The sequence below is a fragment of the Phalangium opilio genome, unplaced genomic scaffold, assembly GCF_054372755.1.
Source record: "Phalangium opilio isolate 3A_F unplaced genomic scaffold, DU_Popi_V2 ptg000079l_1, whole genome shotgun sequence".
Lineage (NCBI taxonomy): Eukaryota > Metazoa > Arthropoda > Arachnida > Opiliones > Phalangiidae > Phalangium > Phalangium opilio.
This window is the reverse complement of record NW_028324187.1, coordinates 1,379,342-1,402,282: the sequence shown is the minus strand read 5'-3', so window position 1 is coordinate 1,402,282 and position 22,941 is coordinate 1,379,342. Positions and strand designations below refer to the sequence as shown.

Below are 22,941 nucleotides of genomic sequence, written 5' to 3'. Positions count from 1 at the left end.
AAGATGAAGAAAAAGATGAAAAGAATCATTAAAGAGAGAAATTTTCGCCTCGTGCGGCCAAATATGTCTAGACTCCTAAAAGTCAATTTTCTTTTTGAAGAATTCTTCGTGACGTCATAACACCTGTTTCTGAGGGACTTAGAGTACTCATTAAATTTTCATTTTCGTTACCTCTGGAGCTTCTCTCCATGCTCGAGCTCGGGGTGCATGCACCCAAACAACGTTACTTCCAAATTCCAAGTTTCTCATCATAACAAAATATTGCGTTACCTCCGGAGTTGAAATAAAATACTGTATTTGTACTGTCTGAGGTTAAAATAGATTACACGCGCCACGTCTTATGATTTCTAGAAATTGTCTGCTATAAGATTATGAACAACAAAAAAAAAATATACTGATAATTTATGTTGAAATTATGTTAAAAAAATAACAACAATAACAGTTGTCTGCAGATTTTTATCGAGAAGGAAGACACTCTGAACTATGTATGAACATCTAAGAACTTAAGAACATAAATATAATAAAACATGTGAACTGCAGACATAATTATAAGGAGTTCATACTGTGGCCTTGGACCTGGGTCATAACTTTATGACCGCCAATATGGTGGCCATATACGGAGAAAATAGAGCTATCTCAATTGTGACGTCAGTGCCTAGGTAAAACGTCACGGGCTTAGCTTTGGCAGTGGGCGGCCATGTTTGGTACCACTTTGGTTCTGGGCAAATAGCATGGTTGACGTCACACAAAAGCTTCTGAGATAGCTCTATTATGAGATTCAGTCCAAATATATTTTGGAACGTTCTCAGTTCTAATTATATGGGTTCTTGTTGCACCTGAGAAAGAGTTAAATGTCGTCTGCAAACCGTCAAAAACTCCCAAACTTCTAATTCCTTCAGAGGAGGCAATTATACATTTATAAAAAAATGCAGTTCAAACCATTTAATTTCGTAATTGGATATAGAACTTCCGCAATATAGTGAGTGTATGTATACAAACCCCAAATAATGAGGCCAATTTAAACCCCTTAACTCCAAACCGAAACGAACCAAAGTTAAGCTTATCCAAGGTCAGAGGCTAATGAGAGCTATAGTATCAGGAATCTAATAATATAGTCAAGATCCGTCTCGCGTCGTGTCGTTCGACAACCAGGTGGCACAACTCAAAGAAAAAAAAAACAAATGGCCTCCCTTCAGCAGCTAAATCTTACATCCTGACAGCGTGACTCAACACCGCCCCCTACCGGCATTAACTAGGAGGGGCTGCGTTATAAGAAATTAAGCTAGTCAAAAAAAATTAAGAGTGGCATTTCTAGTTCAAATAGAGACAACATCCTTGCCACGCACTAGGACAGGGCAGAACAATTTCAGAGGTTGTCGTACCTAACTTCTTCGCGCGTTTTTATCCATCCATACTTACAATCATCAAGTAAGCTGCGGAAGCGTATCACCAGCTCGAGGGAATTAAGGGAATAATAATAAAAATAGAAACAACTTTTTATAAATCAAGTCTCTTGTAGGGAACGTAAATATTAATGGATGGCATAGGTACTATCAGAAGGGGATAATAGAAGAAGGATGACACTCTGTAGTTCCTCTAAATACTTCAGTTATGTAACATTATTCTTTCCAGGTGAGGGAGCCCCTTTTGTTTGCTCTCCTGCTCATTAAACTTCAGATGGGTTGAATTCTATAACTGTTTGGTACTAAATCCTCAGCAATCAACCCACAAACCTTGATTGTCTTGACGTGGGACAAAAACACACAAGAACATGCATGCAGCGCTAATAGAGTAATGATGAAGGACTATTTATCTCGTATGTGTTTCGGTTTAGTAACCTTGAGCACTTCAAATGTAAAATGATGTTGGGCAGAATCGTGTTACAATTACCCCGCCCGCTTTGTGGAATGTACACTTCTCTCGAAGAGAGGTATTATATACTTCTGGTACTATCTTTCGACGTAATTTGATTTTTAATGTAATGACGCTTAGCAGGGGACTATACGGTCGGATCGCGCAGGGAATCGGGGATGATTTATTTTTAGGTCTAAAAACTCTAAATGAATAAAAGAAAATCAAGCTACCAGATCACGAGGAGAAAATTATTTAATGCATAATTAATACAGAGTTGGAGAAAATGGCCCTAAACGTTCTGCGCTTAAATTTATTTCAAGTTTAATTTTCACGATATCAAGATTGTAAACATTAAGTGTAATTTGAAAATTAAAATTATTGGCTGTCTAAAGTTTAGGTCAATTTTGTAAAAAACAAAAATGCAATTTTTTTTCTTTCTTATCATAACAATTTAAAATTTGAAATAAAAACTAAATAACCCATCTCATACGATACAATTTGGTTTAAAAAGGTAGAGAGATTGTCTCTTGCTTTTAAACCTTATCACATTACGACTACCTATTTACAAGTTTTACAGGGTGGTTAAGCTATTTGAGCTCAATTAAAACCTTTTTTGCTTTCCCTTGTTCAAACTGAACTGAGGCTTTAGAATTTTAGATGGGAATTCTAGCTTCTCTAGTTAAGGAAGAACCGCTATTGGTCCTCATCAAATAGCTAAACCACACTGTTTATCGACCTTACACTCGAGGGAGGAAAAAGGCAAAGGCTTCGAAGCAATCGTTGAATTTACACAAGCAATAAACGTGGGACTAACATTCCGTGACAGTCTAATCCCGTAGAAAAAAATCTCTCTGGGATTTATAAGGGTCGCGTTTGACCTGACATAACCTTAGATGAAAAAAGACCCTCGTTTATCCTTTGGCTTTACTGAAAAGTTAAGTCTTAGACAAGACTAGTGAGACTACCTGTGTCAGGATTCAGGGGCCCATATCATTCCTTCTGCAAAAAAAAAAAATTTAGAAGTCAGGCCTTGGCCTCTACATAGAAAAGAAGAACTTTCTGATAAAAAAATCTGCTAAAAAAAAAGTCTAAAAAAGTATACGATAAAGCAAGCGGAGTTGGTAACGAAAAGGTCCTCCTAAATCCTTCACGGACATTCATTACTCCTAGCTGTAGTCCTTCTCCCCAGGACATCCCTACTCAACGCGTCAGGGAACTTCCTGGACCCTGAAAAATGGGCTTCCGGTCAAATATACGCGGCTACTGTCCGGCAAAAAGTCACGGGAAAGGTCTTGAAACAAGTTAAGGAAGCCAACTTCTAAAGGCCTGAAAGACTAAAATCATGGTAACGGTTATTTATTCTTTGAAAACGAGAAGGATTGAATATTAAGCCTAATTGAGAGTGCGTCATGGTCCAAGAACACCACCTTCCACCAGAGTCTGGTCTTATTTACCAAGGTGACTGAGGACGGTGAATCTTTTCACTGTCCTCGTTAGCAACTTCATCAGACCGTACATATTAATTAAGAGACCCAATTAGATATTTTAAAATATTTTAGCATTTAGAAGTTACAGCTCTTCATTGAGTTATAAGTCGTAGAGGTAAATTGTCAGTCATCCCCGTTTCTTTTACCCAAATAAATTCTTTTGGCATAAGCCACCCAGCCGAGAACATCAAACCAACAACCCAGAAACCTTACCTTTTTCAGGGATAAAAAAGAGAACAGAAAACTCTCAAATGAAAAACGAGAGAACTTGTCGCCATCTATAGCCTAAGTTGTGAGATATCGACATAACAGCGAAGATGGCTTATAGGGGTAACTTAGGGACCATTCACAAAGGAATTGAAGTAAAATTTATTTCCATTAGCACGGAAATGCCTTCCAATTGAATGAACTACTCGAGTGTCAAATTACTCAGCTCTTTCTTTTGAGTTTATATCCCAAGACTTCACACAAAGATGACAGTCATCCAGTGGGCGTTCATATGACATTTAACCCACACCCACAAGTCCATCAACCCTATCCTTAGATAATATTTACAATATAGTTCAAAATTGGGGAAGAGAACATAAATTAACGCGGTTGTTTACGGTACAGGTTGAAATGAAAACGCTTGCAAATATTAATCTCAGTGTATATACAGGGTGTTTGTGAAAGGTCCATCAATAATGAAGGGGCGTATTTATTGGGCCATTTTGAGTCGAAAATGTTCTATGACATTTTGCCGTCCGAGCCACTGTTTTCAAGTTATGATTGGAGTAATTTACGGATGACCCCTTAAATTTAATTAAGAAATTGAAAGACAGCGCTAATTTAATGAAGGGGTCATCCCTAAAATATTCAAATCATAACTCGAAAACCGTGGCTCGGACGGCAAAATGTCATAGAACATTTTCGACTCAAAATGGCCCAATAAATACGCCCTTTCATTATTGATGGACTTTTCACAAACACCCTGTATATTTGGGATAAAACGTTATAAAAGAGATAAAGCTAAATTTATCTCATCTTTTATGATAAGTTCGTGGGAAAATTCAATTGGAATTTTATACTGGTAGTTGCTTAGATCAAATCTCTGTGGCTGGCTACAGGGATAAGTTTAATATAAATAAATGATGAATATGGCGAAAACTTTAGACTATACCACACGCATTCAATTTATAAATACATATTTATTTATTTAGAGATTTGAATCGTGTATACAATCTATTGAAATCATTTATGTTTATTTTACCGTGAATTAATTCAATACCCCCAAAGGAATATCGCCTAAGAAACGATATTAGAGAGTTTAAGAAATAGACCTTTTCGATGGTAAAAAAGGGGTATACAAAAAGATTACAGCGCAGGCGCCAAAAAGCGAGATGAAAGGCAAAGTTTTACCCCCCTTTTTGTTACATCGAAATGGTCTATTGCCTGAAAACCGAGTACAGAAAATATGAACATTAAAGATGGTTTGAGGCGTGAAAAATCAAGATCAATTTTCATATTTAAGTTATTCTAATTAATTAAACTTAACTAATTGAAAGCGTAACACGTTTCCCGTTAAATTTTCTTTAAACTCTGTAATACCTCACGTCACGTGTAACCGTGAAATATTTCTTGGCACGGTCACGTGTATTTAAAATAGATTGGGCAAATCAGTTCGTGTTACGCCATATTTCAAATTTCCGACATGCTCTCACGGGATCTGTAAAAAGTTACAGGACTAGTAGCAAGTAGTGATAACTAGTTTACAAGGGAGAAGGTATAAATTCGACACATTTTCAGCTTTATCTCCAGTCCAAACGTATAATAGGTCCGGAGTTAATCCCCGCTTCTATATTACAACCAGCATCTCATTGGTTCATGAATACTCACGTCAGCGCGACGCGAATGACGAAAATTACTTGTATTTTCCGACTGAGGAGAGGCGAAATAGCCCGACCTCCTTTACGTCCCCCCTTATATTTTGAAAGGGGGACTGGGACTATGGCGAGCTAATACTTAGGCATCTTATAACTTCTCCCTAATAAACTAGATATCACTTCTTGCCAGTAGTAGTAAAACCAGAGGGAGTGGAAAATGGTAGAATCCGATTTTTCACGGCATTTAATGATGTTAAATGCAAAAGGAGAAAAAAAATATACTGGTAGGAGAGATTGGTTTAGGTCTTGAGTCACGGCCACTGGCCTCCAATCTGTCCGGCGCCAACATACACCTGCCTATTTCCACGTAATATTACAGCACGCTCGACTCGAAACGCGCGTATAGCGTAGGGCTTTACTAACTACGTCACGATTCTATTGGCCAACTGTTCTCTCTCGTCCACGGAACTCTATCCAGATTTATTTAACATACCCGGAAAGGCACGTGTTGTCTGTATAAATACATTTCTGATCGTGTCGCGTGCAATAATACGCATTTCCGATGAAATTATAATCTACGTTAATGATAATTAAGTTAAAATAGTCTAGAAATTATGTTAACAGATATCTGAATTCCCCATGATTAGTTTAACTAAACCAAGAAGTTATATCTAGTTTACTAGGGAGAAGATCTAAATTTGCCACATTTCCAGTTTTATCTCCCATCCAAACGTAGGTCCGAAGTTAATCCCCGCCTCTAAATTACAACCAGCATCTCATTGGTTCTTGAAAACTCACGTCAGCGCGACGACGCGAGTGACGAAACTTACGTTTTTTCCGAATGAGGAGAGGCGAAATAGCCCTGCGCCTCCTTTTAGTCCCCCCTTGTATTTTGAAAGGGGGACTGGGACTATGGCGCGCGAATACAAAGGCATCTTATACCTTCTCTCTGAGATACTGATATAACTTAGGTGATTCCAGATTATTTTTAGTAGTCATCTACCAGAGCAAACGTGATCACGTCAAACCAATATTTATGCATTGATCGACGCAAGGTTAGAAGACGGATTTTTAAGAATGAAATCCCTAACTTCCCGCCATTTTTCAACATGCAAATCCCAGTCTTAACAAAATAGTAAATATATATAAAAAAATTTCCAGAGACCTGCATGGTGGGAGAACAACGAGAAACGGGTATCTTACTATTTACTTAAAAAATATTTCAAGGTTTTCTCCTGGCGTAACGCACGGTTATCCATAGCGTGCTCATATAAGCGTCAAGAAAAGTGCTTGGTTGCTTAACCTCATTATTTACGAGCTTATTTTTAAAGCCATCCCATCTCTCTCACTCCTCAACTCTTCCTTAAACCTTGGCTTAGATTCTCTATCCCCATCGCAGCCAGCCAAATTCAGGAGCAGTTTGCAAACCAACGAAGAACAAAAGGCCAGGGTTCATACAAGTTTTGGAAAAACCCTTCCCCGAGTTTTCCAGGGTTTTTCCCCCATATATATCCCTGAGTTTTCCAGGGTTTAACCCCCATATATATCCCTGAGTTTTCCAGGGTTTTTCCCCCATATATATCCCTGAGTTTTCCAGGGTTTCCCCCCCCCATATATGTCACCGAGTTTTCCAGGGTTTTTCCCCCATATATATCCCCGAGTTTTCCAGGGTTTTTCCCCCATATATATCCCTGAGTTTTCCAGGGTTTCCCCCCCCCATATATGTCACCGAGTTTTCCAGGGTTTTTCCCCCATATATATCCCCGAGTTTTCCAGGGTTTTTCCCCCATATATATCCCCGAGTTTTCCAGGGTTTTTACCCCATATATATCAACGAGTTTTCCAGGGTTTTTCCCCCATATATATCCCCGAGTTTCCCAGGGTTTTTACCCCATATATATCCCCGAGTTTTCCAGGGTTTTTACCCCATATATATCCCCGAGTTTTCCAGGGTTTTTCCCCCATATATATCACCGAGTTTTCCAGGGTTTTTCCCCCATATATATCCCCGAGTTTTCCAGGGTTTTTCCCCCATATATATCCCCGAGTTTTCCAGGGTTTTTACCCCATATATATCCCTGAGTTTTCCAGGGGTTTTTTCCCCCATATATATCCCCGAGTTTTCCAGGGTTTTTACCCCATATATATCCCCGAGTTTTCCAGGGTTTTTACCCCATATATATCCCTGAGTTTTCCAGGGTTTTCCCCCCCATATATATCCCCGAGTTTTCCAGAATTTTTTCCCATACATATCCCTGAACTTCCCCAGCTTTTTCCCCATATATGGGGTACTAACCACGGGAGTGGTTTTGTTATAGTTAAGAGCAAACTGACTCAAACCTCACAAATTTCCCTGAATTTTACTAAAAATTAGAAATTTCCCTGATTGTTTTGTTAAATATTTATTTCCCCGAGTTTTCCAGGTTTGTATGAACCCTGAAAGGAGTAATCTCATAGGAGCCTTCCTTCGTTGAAAACATACAATATAGGCCTTGCCGTCTTTCTAAATCTATTAATTTTTAAGTATTTTTAACTTTTCAATGGAGGTCCCAACTTCCCAAGAGTGGCTGGCTATATAGGGCTTGATATTGACTTGATAGAATAAAAGAGTACATAAATTCTTGTAGAAGGAAGCAGCATTCACTTTAGAAACGCTAGCCATTTTTGCTCCTTCGGGGCTTTCTACCCGGTTCCTTTTGCCAGTGCTGTTACACTATAGTTTGTTATTGATTTTTGCTTTTCTTTCTTTACCAGTTTAGCTTCTCTTTTAAAGAAACGGGGGCGGTAGCTCCATCACGCCAAAAAACGAGGATGCCGGAGAAAGAAAGAGTATGCCATGAGATTTTTATTTTTTTAAACGTCTTAAAAACCTGGATGGATTCAGGATTTTTCAAAAACTAGCTACTGCTAGTCGGGTCTAGGTTCATAAGATATGTTCCATAAGTTTGTCACTGGTTACAAACTGGAGCTTGTCATGAAGTGAGGAGTGAGTTAGGCAACGTGGGAAATAAGGCGGTGGCACAGGGCAAATGTCCAGTTTAAAAATTTCTTAGACTAGTTTAAAAATTAAATTGGAGGGGGTCAGTGGTCCTCGGGACCACTAAGAAAATTCAAAGGTAACCAGAGTTCAGACATTAATTCAAATATTTTAATTATCCACTTCTTTAGTTTAGCAGACGACGAGACCTCGTCCTTGGTCATGGACCAGTTTATTTATTCCAGGCCAGGGGGGTCGCTGTTTAAAAAAAAATCCTTATTTCCCACCCTGGAGGTAGGTCATAGATTATGGTAAAGCGACGCCTGGTGACTGGGCGCTGTCAAAGGCTTAGTAAAAACTAAATAGGACTAGATGGACTGCAAAATTAACCACCGAGTGTAGGACTTCAATTCTCGCTTCCGTCGTTCTCGAACTAGCTCGAACTGTATGTCTCTTTCATTACTAAGTATAGGTAGTGTTATACTTATGGAACATGTCTTATAAACTTATGGTCTAACCTAAAGCTAGCTAGTTTTTTGTACATTCGATGTATAGATAACCTTATTACATTCTTGTTTTAAGGCAGTCCCGATTCCTTTGTTCTTGGGAGGGAAAAAAATCGGGATTGGAACTTTCGATATCTTTTGTTTATTTTCTTTCAATTCTTTCCCGGTATGTTTATTTCCCAACTCCAATCTATAAGTCGCAATCTTGATTGGGAGAGGCAAGATTTAGTATCACTTAATTATTATTTTTAACCACAAAACTTATAGAGCTATTTCTGGGCTACAGAATGATACAAATCACATCGAAATCAGTTAACAAATAAGGAAGTTACAAATAATAAATGATGACGTTATAATAATAACAGTGACGTAATTAAGAACTTTCGTCCTTCTTGAAGGCTTTATTGTGGTACTACAAACAGTTCTTTTAAATTTAAAACTGACAACAACAATTAGGCAGTCTTAGCCAATCCCGCAACTTCATGATAAAACATAGACATACTTAATAGCTAACCATCCGGGATCTTAATTCTTTTGTCACGTGATCAAATATATAGAAATTAGCGTGGGAGAACTAGTAAGCGAATAAAAAAACCCTCATTACAAGCGATTAATCATAGAGGCTGTCCTCTAAAGTCAAGCAAGATTGTCATTGTCTTTGGCGTAACATTGACCCCAACCGTGACGATGACAAACAAAAGTGACCCTGTAGAAAGAAAAAGAGAAACAAAGGATTGTCTCGCTTGTATCTATGAGGAAGTTAACTCACTGTGAAATATAAACCCGATAAAGCCCGCTCAACATTTCGCAAGTATGCAGACATACCGTTAAGATTTCCTAAATTACAGACTGAGAATTTCTAGGGCCAAGGTGACACCAACGTTATTTAACTACGTCTTATCTTTCAATTGTCTTGATTTAATAACACATTATTGCATGAAACTTGTACAATAGAGAGTTTTCGATTGCGGAGTAGCTAAGATTTGTGACATAATGTACACCGCCATATTGGTGGGTCGACTGCATTGGGAGAGCTGAAACTCATCAATATGGAGGCCAGAATCTAGTTAAGACTTCGTATGGTGTTACGTACTATATTCAAACAAATGAACCCTCTCTACAGAGTCCATTTCTATGGAGGCAAGAATGAAATGAACGGGGGTACATCTCCACCTTTCATATCGCTTTTCAACGCCTGCGTCGTAGGCATTTTGTGTCAGAGCGTGCATGCGGATCTACCCCCTATATTTAACCATCAAAATGTTCACTGGCGCTATGGTCACTCGTACAATTGACAAAGCGTGCAATACAACCGCAATTTTCAGCCTTGGGGCAAATCTGATAAATCGATTAAGACATATTGCCGCAGCGCGCCAAGAGAGAGACCGCGCGGGGACTTGAAAATTCGAACAATGTAGGCTACAAGATGATTACGAAATTTGCAATAAAGGCGAAATTGTACACTTCCGACATTCGAATCGGTATAGTATCTGAATGGAGACTAGGATTGGGTTACATTGCAAAGTGAGAGTGGAACTGGTAGCACTTCCCTCCTTTCCCGTTTTATTGGCCGCCAAATATCTTCTCCCCTTCAATGACAAGAGAAATCATTTATCCATATCAGACTTTCGCTTACATTAAGCCGAAACTTCTTTGAAAATGTCGGGAAACAGGGTTTTCCGCGGTATACGTAATAGAGTCATTATCACCTCTCCTGGAATTCAGGATTATAGAGGCAAGACCATAGAAAGGTTAAGAAACTTAAGGAAGGCATACCGCTAATTATATAAATTAATTATGAAAATAGATAACAGTGGACATAGATGAGCTGGATGTCTCAATTAGAGTTATACCAAATTCAGCGCTGAAATGTAATTTTGATGCATTACGCTTAAACTCTCTAATAAAATGGGTCGAAAACGTACCGATTATCGCATTACAGTTAGATTACATCCCCGCTTATGTCTCTTTAATGTCAAGCTGCGTCTTCATTAGACATTAAAGTCACAGCTCACTAGGACTACTACGTTATGATGAATAGAACTCCGACAGAAGACCTAATGATCTAATATTCCAAGAAATGAAAGACGCTTTGGGGTTGAAGGATAGGCATGCATGCAGAAGGCATTATTGGAAAACGGAAGCTTTGTCACGTTAGAACCTTAGGCCTAAAATTAATCACAGACACGGGGTCTGAACTGAAGTAGGCGTGGTTTTCAGGGTACGGGGTATGCGTACACGAAGGTCTTCTTGGCTTTGGTTTCAGTGTAAAGTGGAAGTGGTTACGTATAACGTTTTCAATTCAACCTCTTAACCAGGAAAAATGTGTATAACAAAGGGAGGGATATTTAGAATTGTATAGATTTGGTAATAGCACCATGGTGTATAGTTCAACGTAGGATTTAATATAAGCTGTCACTACTCTATTGTGACATTGGTGGACGGTGGAGTGTGCCCCTTTAAAGGGTGGTGCTAGCGAAATTCACGCATTCTTACTTCGTGACACCGTCATTTGATACGCGGGATTGACTTTCAACCCTCGTTTTATAATACCAGAAGGGGATAATAGAAGAAGGATGACACTCTGTATCCTCTTAATACTTTAGTTATGTAACGTCATGATTCTTCCCAGGCTAACCCTTTTTTGTTTGCTCTCCTGCTCATTTAACTTCAGATGAGCATCGCACCGTGCTGGGGTGAATTCTATAACTGTTTGGTACTAAATCGTCTGCAATCAACCCACAAACCTTGATTGTCTTGACGTGGGACAAAAATCCACAAGCACATACGCCTTGGAAAATCCTTCAGCGCTAATAGAGTAATGATGAGGGAACTATTTATCGCGTATGTGATTCGGTTTAGTAACCTTGAGTACTCCAAATGTTTTGATGATGTTGGGAAGAATCATACAACATACCCCGCTTTGTGGTTGGTACACTTCTCTCGAAGAGAAGTATTATATACTTCTGACAATACAAATTGTACACACAAAGGCTGGAAACTCCGTGACCAAATAGGGCTTCCTTTAGTATATAAATCTATCTATACGGATTCTGATTTCAAAATATGAAGACGCTTACAAAGATCCATAAACTTTCTTATTCAAGTGATAAGTATAACGTCAACTTTAAACTCAGAATTAAGAACAATCAATACATATTTCGATTTCCTTAAGGAAATATGAAAATTGGGCCAATCGAAGCTAAACGTCTCAAACAATAAAAAAAACCCCCCCACTAAAATATTGATGACTTCGGTTCATTTTCGATATAGGGGAATGATTATATAAAAAGAAAGGAAACGCGACAGAGACTATTCCAAGAGAAGGAAGCTAGAGGAGGAAAAGGAAAAACTAGTCCCTAAATTGAATGAAAGAGGGATCCGGGATCATTAGAGCTAGGCTAGCTGCGAGCGAAGACTAAAACGAAAACGTCCGAGGGGTTCTCCGAATACAAGGGGGGACGTAAAAGGAGGCCGGGCTATTTCGCCTCTCCTCAGTCGGAAAATAAAAGTAATTTTCGTCATTCGCGTCGCGCTGACGTGAGTTTTCAAGAACCAATGAGATGCTGGTTGTAATTTAGAGGCGGGGATTAACTCCGGACCCTATACGTTTGGACTGAAGATAAAGCTAGAAATGTGGCTAATTTATACCTTCTCCCTAGTAAACTAGATATCACTTCTTGATAAGGCCAAATAAAAAAATGTAAAGGTTTATATAGAAGAATTTCGTATATGCTAATAATGATAAAACAATATTGATGATGATAATAAGCTAACAAATGAGGACGTGATTCATAAGAGTATCACTTCCGAGTGCCTTCCTCTCTTTCAACTTCCTAGTTCCGAGTAGGAACTTCCGGGAAATGTTTTTTTAATAGAAATCTGCTTAAAGCTGTGCTGAAGATGTTCAGACTCTTAAGTGATGTGTTGTATATATTGTCTTTCTTCTTAAGAAGGGCGGTGGAAATAACCAAGCTGCATAGCACGGGAAAAAAGCGGGAAAAGCTAAAGGGTTTCCTGATTAATTATTAAACTCAGACAGTTCCCCGAGTTATGGTCAGCAATTTCAAACCTTTCGACTCAGTAAAAGGCTGACCGCACCCATTCTAATGACTCTCTCTTCGTGGTATAGTAAGTATCCCGCGAATATTAAATAGACAAGCTACAATGCACTTATAATAGAAGTTCATTAAGTGAAGTGTTGAATTAGGTTAAATAATTAATGCAGATTGTAAAGAATTTAACCATAAATTCTATTTCTATAATAATATTTATAAAATAATATGTTTTACTTCAAATATATCAACTTCTGATAACACTATACCAAATACGAAGTAGTACTTTGGTATTCGGAGCCAAATTTTAACAGGCTTATCAAAGAAAAAGTCAGTATAGTCTACTATGCCTTTTTCTCAAACCTAATCAAGCTGACTTGAGATTAAGTCAGTAACAGCACTCTTGGTATTAATATATACATAGATGCTAATTAATCTGGTCGCTAATTACAGTTTATAATTAATTAATTCGTAACGTATAATTTATTTATTGAGCTAAGGGGAGAGTAAAACGTTATGATCTTCAAGGTTATATTATAAACTTTAGAAAATTAAAGAAATTTACGGAGATAAACCACGTGTAATTAGAGTTAAATAATAATTTATTATATATATATATATATTATAGACGTTTGAACGGAAAGAATATATCTTTCACACTCCCTTTAAGTATATAATTTATGGCTATTTTAAGCGTAGTAATATTTAGATCACGTACCCTGAATAATTTGTTTCAAAATTTGCTTCAATAGCTGTTGATCATTCATGTAAAAACATTCTAAAAGAGGAGAGGGAGGGGGGTTGCAGTAATTTGGCATGATTCAGGCGAGTGTTTTTAAATCGGTACCCTATTTAAAACAAGCTTTCAAAGTTCATTTTGCACGAATTATTTCACCAAAGGCGGTTTTAAACTCAACTCAGTGGTAGAAAAAAAACCGTCGACTAAGTTCAGAGTTCAACGAGGAAGCCACTTAAGTTTATTCTTTCAAGTATTTTTTTTTTTTTTTCAAACTACCCCGAGAACAGACCATGCACTTTCTGGTTCCTTAGGTTTTTAAATATGACAGATAATGCACTTATTTTTATTTTTAACAAAAAGGCTTTGGCTTTGATGGGCAAATACGACTCTTACGAGGGTTAGGAATATTTTATCTCGCAGTTATGTGTGAAAAAAATTGGTCAAAAAAAGCAGAATTTTTAGGTATGGTTTTTTTAACCTCTTTACGCCTTTGCTCAACCAACAGTTAGGCTTAAAGTTGTTGAAGAATATCAATTTTGAATGTATTATTGCGTTTGCAAAATGAGCGACAGCTTTATAGCTAGGGGTTAGTCATTTTGAAGTAGAGAGATATATTAAAGTTAATAGGGAAGTGAAACGTTTAGAGCTTTTGACTGAACCGTAGATGTATGCGTAGGGGGTGATTCAGTTCTTATTTTTTAGTTTTGAATGTGTAAACCTTTATGTTGGTCTATTTTTGATCTACTATAGTTTCTAGGGTTAAAACGTTTAGTAAAATGGTCTTAAATTTATCGCGAAGAATTAGTTTTTAACTTTATTGGCATAAAGACGTACCCTGGGTCATAGGTCATATTATTTTAGATCTATTTTTGGCCTACAGCTGGTTTTCTGTGTATAACACCACTTAATTTTTAACAGTAACTTTTAGGTAGATCTTAATGGTATGAAACTCGGCAAATATTTGACAAATTACAAAAAGCCTTATAAAAGAAATGAAATATTAACTCACCCTCTGATAATTCAAGTTCAAGCTCGGCCAATTTCTCCCTGACTTCAGCTGGCAAGGTGGCGATGTCAATGTGATGATCACCCATGATTAAGTTTCAAATATTATCTTCCTTGAGTAATTCAATTAAAACGAAAGCGTATCCATATTATGTAAATCGTTGGCAATAAATTCTGATGATAATAAACTTGGGCTTTTTTTCGTGCGCTTCACGACGATGGTGCTGTTGTGTGTAGAAAAATATTTGGCATTTGCTAAGCCTTGGCGTATAGACACCCCCAATAATTCGGCTCTTAAGTATTTCTTTTTTTTATTTTTGAAAAGTGGGGATGAAAGTTCAGTTCAAAAGGGGATATTAATTATTGGCGAAATGAACTTTGCTTTTGACGATAGAGCCGCTGACTTTTGGACCTCTTTAAATTGTAAAATTTCGCGTAAAATACACTTCACCATCTTAGCGAAAACCGTTGAAGCACGGTAGACAACTTTCACCGAAATACCCCGATCATGCGAGCGGCTCGAGAAGAAGGCGTTTTAAGCCTTGGCTCCGTGGAATGGAACATTTTTTTGTTATAATCGTAAACCACGCCTACTTTTTAAACGATTAGGTCTCCCGGGAACCATTCATTGGGTTTCTTCGAAGATAATCTAGTCCAAGATACTGGAATAACGACTTTGTCTCGTAAACTAACCGCGGACATATTAATTAATCTCTTAGCTCATGGCGATACAAATTTACAGAATCGACCATTATCCCTTTCGCAGCGACTCCCCGGCCAGGCGCACATTCGCATCTCAACCCCTAAAACCAAAGAGAGTATAGGGGAGGAGTGGAAAGAGGGGCAAAACTTGTCTCGCTTTTCTACCGCGCATCTTCAATGCGCAGTACCGAGGCATTTCCGTTTGAGACATTAAATGGTATCGTAGGTGGCGCTATTGAGCCGGAAACTCCCTCGTACCGCTAGCCTTGCCGCTAGTATAATTTAAGCGAGACATAACTATTTACGCTTGTGGAGCGGGGGAGCTTCCACTCCTCCCTTATATTCTCTTTGCTAAAACCGAGGCGGGTCGATTGATGTAATTGCTTTCAATACCGTTAGGTGGAACCACCGCGTTACGATGATGACATTGGTCATTGACCTTGAAGGGGCCGTTCAAAAAATTGCGTCTGCTCTAACGTCCTCTAGCGCTTGCGCCATGGCCATCCATGCTCGCGCGCTTTGAAATTTTGGCGGGAAATTTTAAAGCGCGCTTGCACCATGGCCATCCATGCTCGCGCGCTTTGAAATTTTGGCGGGAAATTTTAATGGGAGCTTTTGTTCAGGAAATAATTGGGAAATTTTGAGATGTAAAATTTGGTTTAAAATGTGGAAGAATAAATTTATTTAGAACATAAAATTTAGTCCAAAATTTTATAAATGTAAAATAATACTAGAACAATACTTGAAATTAATTAAACTATTGTTAAAGAAGAACTTTGTTGGTTGTCCGACTGTTCTTTAATTACACCGGTAATGATAACCCGCACCGCGTATCCTCGCGAAAATTTCGACGTAAATCTGACCTTGACATGATCTTGTCCAATACCGCCATCTACCAATTCAGGCATTCCACCAGTCCCATCTAACCAGCAGTCAATGACGCTGACTGAAGTAACGATTCCAGTTAGTCCTTCGCCCAAAACCTTAGCTGACCAACTGATTTCTTCACTTTGGTGTTGCATCAACTTGCCAGGCACATCCCGATAGTAATTGACAAAGACAATGTCATCTGGGTTAGGCTTACCAATAAACATATTGTGCTGTCTAATTCTGGCACCCGTCTTCGAAGGTGAACCATGAACAAAGTCTTTCCATATTTGGACTAGTTCTTTACCTATCTTGGCACCTTCTTGAAGAAGCGCAATTGAGACCAGTAGTGATGGAGCCATTTTATGCAATACACGTTGCTGAAAACGCTGCAATAACCTAAATACTCGGAATTCAGTTAAACTATGACCTTTTATTTTGTAAATAAAAAAATAACCTTTTTATTTACATGACTAAAAACCACCAAAGTACATATAATAAAAATCTTATAAAACTGATAATAATATATTATAAAAAACAATTCCCAATATTGTACTGTAAAAAGGTTAACTCCTGTTATATTTACAATAATATTAATTAAACTATGAATTAAGCACTTTCTTTTGAGCAAATATTGTAAACGAAGCGCGAAAAAAATAATATATATATAAAAATATATATTTTCTTGTAAAAATATTTGTAAATACTCGTTATTTATTTATTTATTTATTAGTTTATAAAAAATAAATCTACCAAGTTATCTCGCCAAATCCATCGCCACCGCCATGTTGTGCGCGTTAACATTGTAAACTCGCTTTCAACCACTGTAAATAATTTTCGACAATTTTTGTAAATACTTATTTCAACCTCAAAATGTGTAAAATTTCAATGGAGAAAGTATATTTTTCGCTACGAAACTTTACACATTTTAAGATTGTCGCTACGAAACTTTACACATTTTAAGATTGTAACTTAGTCATATATATGTGTACACTCACATCGCCAAGATTCATTTTAATGTAACCATTCTGTAAAGGATCCTTCTTTTCAAAGGTGGCTATTATATTAATTATAATTAGATTAAAATATTTTTATAATTTATGTTTTGTTGTTTGTAATTACTAATTAAAATTAACTTACCAAATGCAACGGAAAGATGTAAAATACACGAGACAAAGTCACCAAAGCGCAACGTACCATCTTTGCGCATGTACCTTAACACCAGTAAAGAGAGTGTCTCGGTATTTAACTGGAAACCTGGAAATACGCGTAAATTAAAACTAATTATAAGGATTAATTTTTATTTTTTATCTTACCTATATCCAGTAGAGCGTCTTTTAATTTTTCAGATCGTAAAATTCCCGATGTTCCTTTAGTATGATTCTTAAAAATATTCTGCCAATATTTCAGACTACACATTAAGTTTTTATAGTCGCTGAATTTGAGTCTCCCACTTCCGGTAGACTATAATTAACAAACCCCAATTAACTCTAAGTAATTTCGAAAAAAATTTAAAAAGTAAAACATACATCAAACGCCAATATAACTTGTCGACATACTTCCAAAGTGGCGCAACTTTTAACATAATCTTTATAAGAAAATTAAATCAAATATTGATGGAAATACTATAATAGTAGTTTAATGTTAATTAAAGCTAATTACGCCTTACCATTAGGTAAACAGGCTTCTAAAAGTTCTTGCAAATCAAAAGCATTAACGGATTTATGTTCATCAGCTACTTGTAAAAATATAACTTCGTAACAACCAATTTTGGTGTCAAAACTCGTTGGAGCTTTGATAATGGCTGGTTTCAAAAGACCCGGTGAACAATCCGAAACTCTAATTAACAGCCCAAAATTAATATTAAACTAAATGTAAATAATTAAACTTGACTTACTTGAGCCTTAAGGACTTATTGGAATAAACTCTAAGTGTAAAATTGGCTTCGTGTCCCGCTTCAAATGTAGTTGGGATAATGATGTAGCTACCTTGTTCAACTTGACATCGATGGCATATCTGATAACAAATTATTGGTTAATCTAATTAAATAAATTAAATTAAATAATTAATTTACCTGTCGACTATTGCTGTATTGAGAATTAAGAAACGATTTATTTCTCTTGAAAAACGATTTTCCTATCGTTTCTGTGGAAGTTTTGGAAGCCTGATAAACTGTGAAACCAATGACTTTAGGTTCTAAAACGCTATGTTGGCTTAGACAAATGACAATATCGGACGTATCGGGTAATATGAGTTGAAATTGAGGGTTGATGTGAAATGTATCTATTAATTAAATTGAAATACAGTTAAACCTGCTACGTTTTACCTTTAATTCGCCAATGATTAATTACCAGAATTATTCCTACAGCCTCCGGCTGAAACTCCTTTCTGCCAGCTACCATGCCACAATTTCATGTGCCACGGAAGTTTCGCCCTGAGACTAGCTTCGTCTTTACTCGTTTCACCGTCCAAATGAACGACTTCAAAATTCGTAAAACATTTAACGAAGTCATGGTAAGTCATCCTGCAAATTGAGTAATAGCACTGAGCCCTGTCACCACCCGCCATTTCATCGACAAGTTTCTAGTCTCGCGACTTACCAAAACTCTCCATCGGCCATTTTCCTACTATTTAGCCTTTCTCGTTCATCTATGTCCATTTGTAACCATTCCTCCGACCTGTATTACAATCTAACCATGAGAAAATACCCATTTCTTCAAGAAAATCAAGTGTTGCTTACTCTCTGCCCCAAGAACCAACGTATTCGGGGACCGTCAATGGGTTTCTTAACCTGACCAATTGAATTTGGTCTCCCTTTTTCGTCTCAATTTTTTCCAGTGCCATGACGCGGTAGTTGATACCCAAAAGGATTCCATTGGCCAGTTTTTCCTTTTGGTTTCTTGACTGTAATAGAACATTCGTTCGTTCCAGTAAAAGTTCCCAGTGCTAATTTTAGATTACAAGTACCTGTGATTGTTGTAGTACAAGTGCAGTAACTACGGAGGTAGCTTGTAATAATCTTGAGAAAATGCGCCCACAAGCAGTAGGGTCATTACGTATATTTACGGTTTCTGTGACACCACCCGTTAAATCCGCCAAACCATCTTGGGAACAACCGTATTTCAAGGCTTCGTACGAGCCGTGTAATCTTTGTATTTAAGTTCAAGGGTCAGATTAAGGTCAAGTAATTATACTAGTAATTATGTCTAATTTACTTGGCATATGCTTTCTCTAGTAAGGGTGCCCAAAAATGGTTGCTGTGTTGAGAGTGTACAAAGACTAATTTGTTGTTAACTGTTGGAAGACGATCATCAATGATGACCTCTTGCCATTCGCCACACCACCATAAACGAAATCGAAATATGCCCGCATATTCGTCCGACGTGAAACTCTGGTCGGCCGGTACCACGCGGTAAAATAGCCCCCTGGTTAAACTTAAACAACCGACACAAGATACGAACCAGCGGTCACCTAATTACGTGTCAAAAACTCTTTAGAAACTCTACCTAGTTTAAAATTAATTCAGGGTAAATTTACCCAATTTTCCAGGTACCACATCGAAATGTGACGCCCCATCTTGGACAAATACTGGATTAGGACACAACTCCTATTTAATAATTAATTGAAACCATTTAAGTTTATTTACCCGAGCCACTATAATCTCTTAACAAAGTGTCAACAAAATTTATAACCTAAAAATTCCAAGGCCAACGCCCCGATAATTTATTTAAACTTTAAAATAAATTTTACGATAAAAAGTTTTAGATATTATCATTAAAAATTTCGTTTTCTCATGTTATTGAAAATGCCATAGGGTGAAAACGAGTGTATGTGTGTGTGAACATTTTCCTGCAACCCAAACAACGAGACTTAAGATATCACTTATCAAAATTCATTAGATAATAATTTATTTCATACACGTTTTTCGAAAATTAACTCTATGATAATCGGACAAACTCTATTTGGGTCTAATACCGGTTATGAATTGATTCATATATCCCATGAATTTAATTGAAAGTGAGTATGTAAAATCGCTTATGGCAACGAGGTTCTAAAACACATCTAGCTTTAGAAAGAGTGGACTTTAAAAGGGAAAAAAATGGCTATGTTTTCAAAGAGATATTTGAACCTACTCTTTCTAAGGCTGTATTCTAATACTTAACGAGATTTAAATCTCCAATCAAAATTGAAATAAATACAGAAAAATTATTCCCATAATATTCATGAGACAATTGTAAAACCATACTTCAAATATTAAAATTCCTGGATTTATAAATGAACTAGAAAATATTTTTAAAGGAAAACTGGACTCGACGAATTCTTTGAGAAAGGATAGTTTAAACAGCTCGGGGAAAATTTAGGGCCCTGTAGAGAGTACAACATGTTAAGCTAAAGTCGGAGTTGTGGATTTTCTTATATATATTATTAGAATTTCACCGGGGGGCTTTTTGTGACCCTGAAAGCCAGCTAGCTACATCATAAAAAACGGGTAATAAATTAATCTTAGCAATACTCCTTATACTTAAACACAAAACGTGAAATTCTTAAATGGGTCATATAACTCATCAACGAGATTCAGCGGCAAGTTTAACTTCAGGGTTGCCTCGAAGTATATCTCTGGGACAAGAAACCCAACCATAGTTTCTAATAAAAATATTATATTTATATTTTAAAACCTCCTTCATTATCTTTAATGAGACATCGAGAGTGTACCTAATTACTATCTGGGTTCGATTTCAAACGCGTATAGAGCTCATTAAAATTTGGAGCGTAAGTCGCGGAGTTTCTTTTTTAAATTTAATTTAATGTCTGTGGGTATGAATGTGGCGAAATTAAGGTTATTTTAATTGTAATTCTACAATTAGTTGAGATAGATGACCCCTAGCTCGTTTAATAGACTAACATTACGCTTGTTTCGTCGTTCAAAAGCCAGAAATTAAACTACAATCACACAGAATAGACACAGAACATTAAAGTCTAATTTGTGTTAGGCCTAATTTTCAGTAGGCTTAGCTTGAAGCGTAACTTTCCCGTTAATGTCGTGAGACATTACTAACACAAAAGGGCAATCAACTTTTAAACCAAAACTTACAAGGAACCAATGATGTATGCGAAAAGAATTTTTTTTTCTTATCTTATAATTAATTTTTACACCTTTAAGACATTTTTGACTAATTGACAAAAAAAGTGATAGCTTTATCTTATTAGACACAGTTCGATTTTGAAGTCGTTCAAGCGTTTTTACTGTCTGACCTCTTTTTGGGGGGATTTTACTATCTTTTGGGTGAGGTTTTATGTACAGTACATAAGTTTAGAGCTGCCTATCATCCCATGTTGTAAATTTAACTTTAAAGTAGAACATTTTATCGTTTCGTTGTTCAAAGTATTTTAGTTAATAACTACGAAGTTGGATGGGTGGATTTTCCAAGGATAAGTTTACTTAGCTTCAGTATTAAAAGATGTAACTTGTAACAGTTTGGAATCTATAGTTCTAAATTATGTTATTTTTTTCATTCATGCAATAAAAAAAAAACGAAATTAAAAACTTTTCTTGGAATGTTTTTTTTAATTAGTCTAGACCTTATTCTGAAAATAATTTTCAAGTTTTATTACTCTGTGTGTGATTACTTTTTTCGGGGTTCAAAACTGGTTTCATTTATTCATCTACCTGTATTTTTAAATTTTGGAACAATACCTTCGCTACAGACCCAAATAAACGCCCATTTCATTATATATATATATATATATATATATATATATAAAAATTGAAATTTTAAAAGTAAAAATAAAATGTATTAAATATTTTATATTATTTAAAAAAAATGGAAATGAGTATTTTTAATTAAAAAGTAGTTAACGTGTAAAATTAAGATTTTCGATGACAATATTGTCTAAAATAGCTATTAATTAAAGCTATTATTAGAACAATTTAATACGTTATTATTATAATAGAAAAATTTCGGAAATATTAATATATTAATTATGAAAAAATAGGAAATATTAATATCTCATTTGTTATTGTAATAAAATAATATATTGGTGTTTTAAAACAAAAAGTTGAATGGCCTATTAATTCACGCCTGTCATCTAGACAAAAACCACCACTTTTTCAAAAGTATACTTTATATTGAAAAATTCTGATCAATTGGTTTCGTAGTATATTGCATTACAAACGTCAACTCGTAACCAATCGCGGTTTAATAAACACGTTAAGTTTAAATTTCACGATCTGTCAATTTTCCTTTCAATTCAGAAAGGATAAATGGGTAAAAACTTGACTTAAAAAGAGAAAACGCTAATCGTAACGAATTGAAAAAAATACGTAATGCTTATTGAAAAGAAAAAGCTCAATAATGTTCACTGAAGCTTAAAATCTTATCACGAAAACGAGTGAGAAAAGTAAAATGAGTGCACTCGAAGCTATAGGGGCAAAGAATTTCAAATACGGAGGTTTTTTTCTCGAGTTTAAGCATTAAAATCAGTATCAGCATAATAAAAAAACTTTTAAATCTTACCTTTGGTCGTTTCCATACAAATTGGAACGGTGGTGTTTGGTGATAGAATACGGATATTTGTTCAGCGACGAATTCAGAATCTTATTACAAATTTACGAATAAAGAATTAAAAATTTAAATTAACCCTTATCTTTGTAATTGGCTTAATTAATAAATTTTAATAATTAAGCATGCATACCTTCAAAGAGTTCACGGCGCTTTAAACAACCTCGTTTAAGGGTTTCAAAATCGGACATATTCGAACCTACGAATTAAATACAATAATTTAAAAAAGGGGCGTTTCTCTATAATTTTTTCCAATTTTGGTAACTGCGTGTCATTCCATTTTGAGCTCGCGCAATCCCACGTAAAAATTTAAAAGCTACTTCAGTA

At 36.3% G+C, this 22,941-nt stretch overlaps 2 protein-coding genes across 4 annotated transcripts in view; both read right to left on the bottom strand.

Annotated features, from left to right (window-relative positions):
- DIP2 (disco-interacting protein 2) overlaps positions 1-15,299 on the bottom strand; it is a 51,960-nt gene extending 36,661 nt beyond the window's left edge. Inside the window, exon 1 of the mRNA XM_089845495.1 lies at positions 14,490-15,299. Within this exon, the coding sequence (XP_089701621.1) occupies positions 14,490-14,574 (85 nt within the window). The 5' untranslated portion in view covers positions 14,575-15,299. The remainder of the gene's footprint in view (positions 1-14,489) is intronic.
- A 1,218-nt stretch (positions 15,300-16,517) lies between these two features.
- CalpC (calpain C) overlaps positions 16,518-22,941 on the bottom strand; it is a 59,765-nt gene continuing 53,341 nt past the window's right edge. The window contains exons 2-18 of one of the 3 annotated variants that reach the window (XM_089845486.1): positions 22,748-22,813; positions 22,570-22,649; positions 19,592-19,661; positions 19,270-19,525; positions 19,022-19,202; positions 18,795-18,958; positions 18,655-18,732; positions 18,406-18,578; positions 18,129-18,337; positions 17,952-18,070; positions 17,724-17,893; positions 17,584-17,642; positions 17,371-17,518; positions 17,195-17,311; positions 17,053-17,111; positions 16,808-16,878; positions 16,519-16,738 (exon numbers count right to left, since the gene is read on the bottom strand). In XM_089845486.1, coding sequence (XP_089701612.1) covers positions 16,852-16,878; positions 17,053-17,111; positions 17,195-17,311; positions 17,371-17,518; positions 17,584-17,642; positions 17,724-17,893; positions 17,952-18,070; positions 18,129-18,337; positions 18,406-18,578; positions 18,655-18,732; positions 18,795-18,958; positions 19,022-19,202; positions 19,270-19,525; positions 19,592-19,661; positions 22,570-22,649; positions 22,748-22,805 — 1,968 coding nt within the window. In that variant the 5' untranslated portion in view covers positions 22,806-22,813 and the 3' untranslated portion in view covers positions 16,519-16,738; positions 16,808-16,851. Of the gene's footprint in view, positions 16,879-17,052; positions 17,112-17,194; positions 17,312-17,370; positions 17,519-17,583; positions 17,643-17,723; positions 17,894-17,951; positions 18,071-18,128; positions 18,338-18,405; positions 18,579-18,654; positions 18,733-18,794; positions 18,959-19,021; positions 19,203-19,269; positions 19,526-19,591; positions 19,662-22,569; positions 22,650-22,747; positions 22,814-22,941 lie in introns of all 3 variants that reach the window. The other 2 variants (XM_089845485.1, XM_089845483.1) reach the window with 2 other exon arrangements.